This window comes from Salmo salar, chromosome ssa21 (assembly GCF_905237065.1).
Source record: "Salmo salar chromosome ssa21, Ssal_v3.1, whole genome shotgun sequence".
Taxonomy (NCBI): Eukaryota; Metazoa; Chordata; class Actinopteri; order Salmoniformes; family Salmonidae; genus Salmo; species Salmo salar.
The window spans coordinates 29,277,159-29,288,493 of record NC_059462.1 but is presented as its reverse complement, the minus strand read 5'-3'; the positions used below and the strand labels follow the sequence as shown (position 1 = coordinate 29,288,493).

Genomic DNA, 11,335 nt, shown 5'->3' with positions numbered 1-11,335 from the left:
TGCACATGTAGCTGATAACCTGTTTTAGAGAAATGTCATCATTGACATTTCATTTTCTGAGCTTTCATTTTCTGCTTATACAGTGAGGGAAAAAAGTATTTGATCCCCTGCTGATTTTGTACGTTTGCCCACTGACAAATAAATGATCAGTCTATAATTTTAATGGTAGGTTTTATTTGAACAGTGAGAGACAGAATAACAACAAAAAAATCCAGAGAAACGCATGTCAAAAATGTTATAATTTGATATGCATTTTAATGAGGGAAATAAGCATTAGACCCCTCTGCAAAACATGACTTAGTACTTGGTAACAAAACCCTTGTTGGCAATCACAGAGGTCAGACGTCTCTTGTAGTTGGCCACCAGGTTTGCACACCTCAGGAGGGATTTTGTCCCACTCCTCTTTGCAGATCTTCTCCAAGTCTTTAAGGTTTCTTTAACTTCCCCACCTTGTTTCCATTGTGTTTCCACAGGATTTCATCCAGCTGTTCTGAGATCTTGGGGGTCAGCTTGATCTCTCCACCCAGGCCACCATACTGCGGATAACCTGTCCCCTTCACTGGGCACAAAAACAAGAGGATCAGGTGAAAACACTCACTTTGAAAACACACTAACTTATGTGACTATTATCTACAGTACTAACTAGGCTAGTGTTTCCAATTTGAGACCGCTGATCTGAGGACAGTTCAGGTGACAACAGTGTCAGACATTCCAATAATTACAATTATTAATTTCCCACCATACTGTTCTCTTCAATAGCCCACACTGCTTTCAAGTCAACAGTCACTGGCCACAGGGATTGTAGTGTAGGCCTAATACCTTGATAAGTCATTAACTTGTCCCTGTCCACGCTACTTGGAGAGAGTACACATTCTTTAAACTGTAGTAAAATAAACAAATTAAATGTTTCCTATTAAATGTAGGCCTATGCCTATACCATACTATCTGCTGTACACTCAAAGCAGTGTGATATATGCTTTGTAGTGTAACACCAAAACTAGTGGCAACTGAGCTGCCACCTATGTAAAAGAGACAAAACCTTAAATTTGCTGGATTATTGAAACATTCCATAGTGTGTTGTAACACCATTTAATCAGTTGTTGTGAAACACCTTGCCAGGGTCTGGGAGCACTACTGGAAAAGGTTGAAAACACTAGTTTGGTGTTTCTAGTTGTGTTTTGTGCATATTTAGATACCTTCTCTTTTGGAGACATTTCCTCCCTCTAAAGCTCCTTAACACTATGATGGTGTTGCAAATCATTGAAACAACTTGCATTCTTTTTTATTACGTATATTTTGTTTTGAGTCAATTTCAATTCATCCAATAATACTTTTTTTTACAGTGGTTAAATATGTAATATTCCTTTGCCTTGATGACAGCTTTGCACACTCTTCGCATTCTCTCAACCAGCTTCATGAGTTAATCACCTGGAATGCATTCAAATTAACAGGTGTGCCTTCTTAGGTTAATTTATGGAATTTCTTTCCTTCTTAATGTGTTTGAGCAAATCAGTTTTGTTATGACAAGGTAGGGGTGGCATACAGAAGACAGAAGTCCATATTATGGTAAGAACAGCTCAAATAAGCAAAGAGAAACACCAGACCCCCTTCAAATAAGCAGGAAGGGTGAAGTCAGGTGCAGGAGACCAAGGTCCGTGAAAACACGTTTTAATAGGTATCAGTCCAAGACTGCCAACAAAATGCAAGGCAGGGTGAAATACAACAAAAAGTAAGAGCCTGTAAACAGAGTAGGGGTGCAGCCCAGGAAAACTCGTATGCCTTAATAAACAAATGGCAGAGGGAAAACCTAAACCCCAACCCAACCAATGTAGACAAAAACAATCCCGCACAATCCCCAGACCTAAACAGACAGACTAAATAACCCCCCCACTAATGACCTAACACAATACAGGTGAACACATAAACAGACCTCACCAAAAGAAAATGAAAAGAGGATCGGTGGCAGCTAGTAGGCCGGTGACGATGACCACCGAGCGCTGCCCGAACGAGGAGAGGCGCCACCTTCTGTCGACCCGGAGGGAGAGGTGCAGGGCGATCCGGATGGAGGCTGTGGAACTCCCGCAACAGTGATGGGTCCAAGATGTCCTCCACCGGTACCCAGCACCTCTCCTCCGGACCGTACCCCTCCCAGTCCACGAGGTACTGCAAGCCCCCTACCCGGCGCCTGGAGTCCAAGATGGACCGGAATGTGTACGCCGGGGCCCCCCATGTCCAGGGGGGGGGCGGAGGGACCTCCCGCACCTCAGCGTCCTGTAGTGGACCAGCTACCACCGGCCTGAGGAGAGACACATGAAACGAGGGGTTAATACGATAATAAGAAGGAAGCTGTAACCTGTAACACACCTCGTTTATTCTCCTCAGGACTTTAAATGGCCCCAGAAACCGCGGACCCAACTTCCGGCAGGGCAGGCGGAGGGTCAGGTTCCGGGTTGAGAGCCAGACTCTGTCCCCCGGGGTGAACACGGGGGCCTCACTGCAGCGGCGGTCAGCACTCTCCTTTTGATGTCCCCTGGCCCGTTCAAGGGATTCTTGAACGGCGTTCCAGGTCTCCTTTGAGCGCTGGACCCAGTCCTCCACCGCAGGAGCCTCAGTCTGGCTCTGATGCCAGGGCACCAGGACCGGCTGGTAACCCAACACACACTGAAAAGGCGATAGGTTAGTAGAGGAGTGGCGGAGAGAGTTCTGCGCCATTTCGGCCCATGTCACGAACCTCACCCACTCACCCGGCCGGTCCTGGCAATAGGACTTCCTTTTTCTTTATGCATCAGTTTAATCATAGACTCCAGGTTATTTACGTCCAGGTGACCCTCAAACCCATATTTCTTCCTCCATTTTGGGCCATAATCTACATTCCGTTTATCTTTTAGCTCCATATAGCTCTCATCGCCTGTGAGTTCTCCACACCCCTTAGACCCTTTACTTCCCATTTTAACCTGGTTTTGTTCTATTATGACTACTAATTTGGATCTATGATTATCTTACCTTGTTTTGTTTAATTCCAATCTGTTAATTTGGATCTATAATTAATTTACCTCGTCTTGTTTAATTTAAATCTGTTAATTTGGATCTACACTTAGTTTACCTTGTTCTGTTTAATTTAATTCTCTCGACTCTCCTCCCTTTTGGACTTGATTTCAGTGTTGTCTTTTGAATCGGATCTATGGTTAATTCACTCTTGTTAATTGACCATTTGAGTTATCTTGTTCGCATAGAATTACCGTCCTATCTCACAAAACCTATTTTATATCCTCTCCTCAATTTAGGACTTTATTTAGGTATGTCTCTTGACTCGGATCTATGGTTAATTTACCACTCGTTAATTAACCATTTAAGTTATCCTATTTGCACAAAATCACCGTCCTATCTCACTGACCTCAATTATTAAGCTAGTTTTATTTATGGTAGTGCACATGTTCCTCAGGTCTTCGCGGACCTGCTCCCTTATCGATTTTGTTAATACAAAGTAAAAACACCTTAGTGAATCTGTTTAGAATAACTAAGCTCCTATTATTGATAAATTCCAAGTATTTAGAACATCAAATCCAAGATATCTTAAATTATTCCCCCAAATTCGTGAATAAAGATTTACTGACCTTCGTCTTGTAGGCTGGGAAAAGCAATGTTGTTTGGATTCCGTCACCGTCTCTGTCGACCTTAGATATATGCCAGCCTGCTATGGAACCCCAATGTCAGGGGACAGGTCTTTAATTTACGGGTCAAAGAACCGCCCGTGCATGGTTTTCGGCGTGTTACCTTAGGAAGACAGGGACAGATCTTGGAATCCGGCTCGAAGGACCAAATTGTTATGAGAATTCTGTTCCCAATGTTCATAAACTGAACTTCAATTAAACTACTCAGTCTGCACTCCAGACTTTGTAAGATTCTGGTTAAATGACACAGACGGAGGCCCAGCTTACAATAGTCAACCAAGTTTATTCACGAGAGCTCTGAATATCATACAATGTGCACAGCCTTTTATACCTAACCTTTGGTCATACCATATATCATACCCCTTACAAATGCCCCTCCTCTTCTTTAACACTGTCAATGCTTATTTACAAGTCTTCTCCATCACATACATTGCTTATCATATCCTTCCCCATGTTACATAATCTACTGCAAGCCCAATGGTTTCTTCCCTCCCTGGGTGGGGAGACCTCTTCCCTGTTATTAGTTTCACAGTGGTCACAAGTTGTCTGTTGTCTGTTAACCTCTATGGGCTAGGCGGGACGAATTCGTCCCACCTACGTAACAGCCACTTGAAGCCTGTGGCGCGATTTTCAAAACCTTAAAAATCCTATTACTTCAATTTCTCAAACATATGACTATTTTACAGCTATTTAAAGACAAGACTCTCGTTAATCTAACCACACTGTCCGATTTCAAAAAGGCTTTACAACGAAAGCAAAACATTAGATTATGTCAGCAGAGTACCAAGCCAGAAATAATCAGACACCCATTTTTCAAGCTAGCATATAATGTCACAAAAACCCAGAAGACAGCTAAATGCAACACTAACCTTTGATGATCTTCATCAGATGACAACCCTAGGACATTATGTTATACAATACATGCATGTTTTGTTCAATCAAGTTCATATTTATATCAAAAACCAGCTTTTTACATTAGCATGTGACGTTCAGAACTAGCATACCCCCGCAAACTTCCGGGGAATTCGCTAACATTTTACTAAATTACTCACGATAAACGTTCACAAAAAGCATAACAATTATTTTAAGAATTATAGATACAGACCTCCTCTATGCACTCGATATGTCCGATTTTAAAATAGCTTTTTGGTGAAAGCACATTTTGCAATATTCTAAGTACATAGCCCAGGCATCACGGGCTAGCTATTTAGACACCCGGCAAGTTTAGCACTCACCATAATCATATTTACTATTATAAAAGTTTGATTACCTTTTGTTGTCTTCGTCAGAATGCACTCCCAGGACTGCTACTTCAATAACAAATGTTGGTTTGGTCCAAAATAATCCATCGTTATATCCGAATAGCGGCGTTTTGTTAGTGCGTTCCAGACACTATCCCAAATGGTAAAGAAGGGTCTCGCGCATTGCGCAATTCGTGACAAAAAAATTCTAAATATTCCATTACCGTACTTCGAAGCATGTCAACCGCTGTTTAAAATAAATTTTTATGCCATTTTTCTCGTAGAAAAGCGATAATATTCCGACCGGGAATCTCCTTTTCGGCAAACAGAGGAAAAAATCACAAAGACGGGGGCGGTCAGGTCACGCGCCTAAGCCCAGAGTCCCTTGATCGGCCACTTGAGAAAGGCGATAATGTGTTTCAGCCTGGGGCTGGGATGACGACATTCAGGTTTTTCCCGGGCTCTGAGCGCCTATGGACGACGTAGGAAGTGTCACGTTAGAGCAGAGATCCTTAGTAAAAGATAGAGATGGCAAAGAAGTTCCAGAAATGGTCAGACAGGCCACTTCCTGTAAAGGAATCTCTCAGGTTTTGACCTGCCATTTGAGTTCTGTTATACTCACAGACACCATTCAAACAGTTTTAGAAACGTTAGGGTGTTTTCTATCCATATGTAATAAGTATATGCATATTCTAGTTACTGGGTAGGAGTGGTAACCAGATTAAATCGGGTACGTTTTTTATCCAGCCGTGTCAATACTGCCCCCTAGCCCTAACAGGTTAACAGTTACTCTTTTCCTTGAATGTCTCACTTACATTGCTAAATAGTAAAGTCTTAGCTTGTCCTATGCACACACATTTATAGAATTCGTCTTATAATCACTCAGTTATACATTTTCAGGGTGGAATCATTTAGTCAAAACCTTAATCATATAAATCCCATTAACACACACACACACACACACACACACACACACACACACACACACACACACACACACACACACACACACACACACACACACACACACACACACACACACACACACACACACACACACACACACAGAGAGACAGACAGGATGCCCTCTCGCTCAGAAATATGCTGAACAGAGTGCTCACAGACACACAGACACCCAGACACAGTCTGGAGCAGGTGCAATCACTCCTTGAGAATGTCAGTGGTGACGCTGATATCTCTCATCCTCCTCTCTCTGGGGTTTGCAGGTGAGTTAAGAATTAGAATCAGACTATATTTTCCTTTTGCTATATTGTTGTGTTCATGGTCAAGTTTAAGTCACTCTGTCCCCCGTTTTGGCTTGGATTTAAGGCTATTAGTCTGGCTTGGTTAGGGTGATGCCTTGGGTAAAACTAGAAATCAAAGAAATCATTCATTTGACTTCTAAATCTTTTCAAAAAGTGTAAAAAGAAAACAAGACACGGATATGGTCTTATTTTTAATCAGTGATCCATTATCCCTTGGAGAGAAAACCACAACCTAAGTGTGTAAGAATTGATTTGACTGTATTCAGTTTAGCCTAATTCTCAGGACCACATCAAATGAAAAAGAAAATATGAAATAATAACCATTTCCCTTATTTGATGTCATTGTGATATTTCCATTATAACTACAGTTTTTGTTGTTGATCTCTGCTTCTATGCTTGACCTAGAAAGACGATAGAAAGGATGGTGCTTCGTAAGATGATTCTTACCGACACCCTTCTCAATCCTTTTAACTTGAATTTGCCATATCAGATATTCTGGGTTGTGCTAACTAACCTCTTCTTTAGTATGTAGACTTACAGTATTTTCTGTGTATAAGTTGTAATTAATTTCTCATTAGTAATTCAAATGGAGCTTCCCCTTTTTCTGCTCACAGGTTTTCTGACACTACTCTTAGAAAAAAAATTGTTCCAAAAGGGTTCTTTGCGGAGGGATAGGGTTTTACCAAGAACTGTTTTAATCAGAAGAATCCTTTTTGAAAGACAAGTAAAATAAAATAAAGCTTTATTTATACAGCACATTTCAGACATGGAATGCGCTTTAGAGGAAAAACAACTAATAAAAACAATAACAATAAAAACGGAAATATTTACTACACAACAAATATTTTCTTTTAATAATGACAATAAACACAACATTTCTCAAAAGCACCCTAAGGAAAGGCAAATCTAACAATATGTTTTTCGGCCCTCCTCATGTTCTCCGGCAGGCTATTCCAGAGGCTGGGGGCATAATAACTAAAGGCTGCCTCTCCATGTCTCTTGGTCATAGGTTATTGGATAGTTAAAAGGTCAGTGGCAGAGGACCTGAGGGACCTACTGGGTACATAACTTAAAATCATGTCTGACATGTATTGGGGTGCACAATCGTGGATTGATTTAAAAACCAATAGAATACTCTTAAAATGATTTCTAAAACTCACAGGCAGCCATTGCAGAGACCGTAAAACCAATGTAATGTGTGCTCTCTGTCTGTTCTTGGTCAGTACCCATGCTGCAGCATTCTGTATGTTTTGCAGTTGACCAATGGCTTTCTTGGGTAGACCAGACAGGAGTGCATTACAGTAGTCAAGCCTTCTTGTAACAAAAGCATGGATGAGTCTCTCTGTATCAGCCTGAGAGGGAAATGGCCACACTTTGGCAATGTTCCTCAGGTGGAAAAAGCTATTTTGGTCACAAGGGTCCTTTGAAATATTATAATATTTCCCAGCATGCTCTATTGCAGGGAGACTTTCAGAATTGTTTGTTTTACTGTAATATCTGTGTTTTTGTATAGATTGGTGGATTCATTTTATGCAACATAGTAATTAGATTTATTGCACCCGTTACTGAGATGGTTGTTCACGTTTAAATGATTGAGATAGGTGAGGGAAGATTGAATTGAGACTGTCAGTCATTCTGAATGCAGGTTGTGGGTGATTAACAATTCCACTTGGATATCCTAACTCTGGCTGGATCCCAATAGGAACTACACATCACTTTGCAAGCCAGCATAGTGTGATTTGCAGGCCTGATGTGGTCTGTAAACCAGGAGATTCCTAACACCCCTGTAATAGGGTATAGCTAGGCCCTCAAAGAAAGGCCTCATATATGTAATGTAATTTTAAATGGTAATAAGGCCGGTGGAACTGTTCATAGAGGGTTCTAGGATGAACCCTCCAAAGATAAAAGGGTTCTCGGTAGAACCCTTCATAGACGGTTCTAAAAAGAACCTTTAGATGATTAAATGTGTTCAAGGTAGAACCATATACAGAAGGTTCTTTGAAGAATCCTACATAGAGGGTTCTAGATAGAACCCTCTGCAAAGGATTCTACTCAGCACCAAAAAGGGTTCCCCTATGGGGACAAACCGAAGAACCCTGTATGGTTCTACTTAGCATCTTTTTTTCTAACAGTGTAAAAGTCATCACCAGCTGTATCTGATGGTAAAATGTCCATTTCACTGTATGTTTAGGTGCTGAGGAGTGTACTATGTACGCTGCTGTTGGGAAGAACAAGGTGATTGACCATGGCCTGGAGTTGCTTGGACAGTCATTTCATTTACGGTGGACCCATGACTCTAAGATAGTTTACGACACCAGGAAGAATACTGAGCCGAAACCCCAGACCACACCGAATGGTTCTCTGTTACTAACTAACCTACAGCTGAATAACACAGGGTCTTACCAGGTCACCATCTACGACAACATGGGAAAACTCGTGTTAGACAAAACAACTCGCCTGTGTGTGCTCTGTAAGTAGGCTACACAAACAGAAAGCATACATATGCATGCACACACGTAGCATGCACGTACACACACAGCCAGTGTTAGGGAAAATATGGCCTCATTACAGTGTGTGTTTTGTGTTCTCAGTGCCTGTGTTTAAGCCACGTCTGACACACACCTGTACTGATGCATCTGTCAGTCTGAGGTGTGATGTGGCGAACTCTGTGGATGTTAATGTGGTGTGGAGCCATAACAGACAAACACTGCCAGGATCCACTGACAAAACTCTGACAATAACCAAGGCAATGCTCAAACCTGTCGACCGCTACGTGTGTACAGTGAGTAACAAAGCGAGTGAAGAGAAGAGTGATGATGTTAACCCTGAATGTACAGGTGCGTAGGAGAGACTAAATGAAATAAACATTTCTGACGATTTCTGATGATGATGATGATGATGATGATGCTGATGATGATTCTTCTGCAGAGGATTCTTCCTCTACAGTGCTCTTGTTTGGGATGAAGCTATGGCTGATGGTGGCGATTCTGGCTGGTGGAGGTGGTCTGCTTCTCATCCTCATCGTCATCACCTTGGTGTGTGTCTGCCAGAGCCGCAGGCGGCGCGCGAGTCGCATAAAAGGTACTGAACACACATGAATAAAAACACAGCAGTTATGTACATGATGATAAAACAGAAGGCCACTCACATTACATGTAGTTACCAACATCTAACTCCCTTACCGATGAATCCTAATCCCTGATGTTCCCCATGTAGAGGAGGAGGAGATGAGACTTGCGCCCCTCACCCAGCCCACGCGTCAAGCATCCCTCCACCATCACCCACACAAGTCCCAGAGCCGAACCCGGCCGAAAAACAGAACTCCGTCGCAGGCCACCCAAAACTCCAGACCCCTGCCTCTACCCAGGTCTCCACAGCCTGAACCAGATGATGCTCCGCCCATACCAATTCCCAGGCGGACAGGGCCCAGGAACCACAGGAGCTAGGTGTGTGTGTGTGTGTGTGTGTGTGTGTGTGTGTGTGTGTGTGTGTGTGTGTGTGTGTGTGTGTGTGTGTGTGTGTGTGTGTGTGTGTGTGTGTGTGTGTGTGTGTGTGTGTGTGTGTGTGTGTGTGTGTGTGTGTGTGTGTGCGCGTGCGTGCCTGCATGCTTGCATTCTTGTTAACCATAACAACCCCTGTAGTCACACAATGGTTCACACTTTGATTGCAGCAGCTACAAATAAAGAGCAATGCTTCACACCTTATGTGTATGTGTCAGATCTCTCTCTTCCTCTTCCTCTTCCTCCAACCTGACTTTATTAGAATTGCATTAGAACGAGCTATCACTGCATGTTTTAAAACATCTAGAGCATCATAATCAGTGAGCTGTACTTTTAGGTGTTTGTTTTTAAAGATTAAAGGTATTAACTTTGATACTTCAGAAATTAAACTCAGTGTTAATTCATCTGGTGTTTGCTGTTTGTAATAGAATACTAGATGTGTAAGTCTCGAGTATTGTGTGTGTGGTTTGTGTTCCTGGGGTCTTTCTGTTGTTTCTCAATGTTCAGTAAACTGGGGCCATAGCTCAGCCTCAGACTCATACCACATCCTGTCCCTCCACTGAACTCAACAGACTGATTCCCCTGAATGTATATAGAGATCTATACCACAGCTGCAAGTCAAATAAACAGCATGCTCTGCTGTTACACTACTGCCACTCATCTTTGGACAAGAGTGGGAGTGAGCAGTGCAAAGAGAGAAATGAGTATGTGTGTGCAAGTGTCTGAGAGAGCGTGTGAGAGAGAGACACTTTCACATTTTAGTCAGAAAGCAGACATTCTTATCCAGAGCGACTTACAGTACAGTTAGGGACAGATCGAAATTTACTGGGGGGACAGTCGATGCCACGCAGGGCTACTGGCCAGAAGGTTGAGGGTTCACTCTCCCTGCCTGTCTCATTACACTACGATCAGAGCCGGCTGCAGACAATGATCAGTTGGGGGAATTCAGATTTTCAACATTTTGATATATTTATAATTATATAAAAGATATGCAACACATTTTCCACCAACAGGTTTCTGTGTCAATGCATCACACAACCAATAAACAAAACATACCGACTTCGGGCACTTCAATATCATGGTTTGCGTTTTCAACACCACCCAGTATAGAATGTCAGTGACACACATTTCAGGGCGAGTGCGTGGAGGAGACACAGGACGTACCGGACTGGGGAGGCGCACTGGAGGCCAGATGCGTGAAACCGGTGCAGATGACACCGGACTGGTGTCACGCTCAGCACGCCCACGCTGCAGCACTCTCATCGCCACCACCTCTCTCCAGAATCTTTCATCAAGTTCCTCCTTCGACTCCCTGACGGTCTCTGGCTCATTCCTCGGCTCCGCCGACCACCCTGTGTGCCCCCGCCCCCAAAATAAAATTTGGGCTGTCTTTTGGGTTGTCTTTATGGCCGCGAACCCCGGCGTCGTCGCTGTCCTCCCTTCTCTCCTTGCGTCTGCTTCCACGGCAGGCTTTCGTGTCCTGCCAAGATTTCCTCCCAAGTCCAGGATATTTTCTCCTCGATCTCCTCGTAAGTCCAGGATGCCATCTCCTCCTGGGCACGCTGCTTGGTCCTGTTGTGGTGGGATCTTCTGTCACGCTCGTCGTACAAACTGGAAGCATACTCGGACCAACGTGCAGCGTGATCTGGGTTCCACAT

The 11,335-nt window shown here is 43.1% G+C and overlaps 1 protein-coding gene across 1 annotated transcript; it reads left to right on the top strand.

The window, feature by feature from the left end:
- The first annotated feature begins 6,036 nt into the window (after positions 1-6,036).
- On the top strand, positions 6,037-9,880 carry LOC106582048 (T-cell surface antigen CD2). Its single transcript, XM_014164740.2, has 5 exons — positions 6,037-6,138; positions 8,369-8,647; positions 8,769-9,014; positions 9,106-9,258; positions 9,394-9,880. Exons 1-5 carry the CDS (start codon positions 6,087-6,089, stop codon positions 9,621-9,623), a joined length of 960 nt encoding a protein of 319 aa, XP_014020215.1. The 5' UTR covers positions 6,037-6,086; the 3' UTR covers positions 9,624-9,880.
- The last annotated feature ends 1,455 nt before the right edge of the window (positions 9,881-11,335 follow it).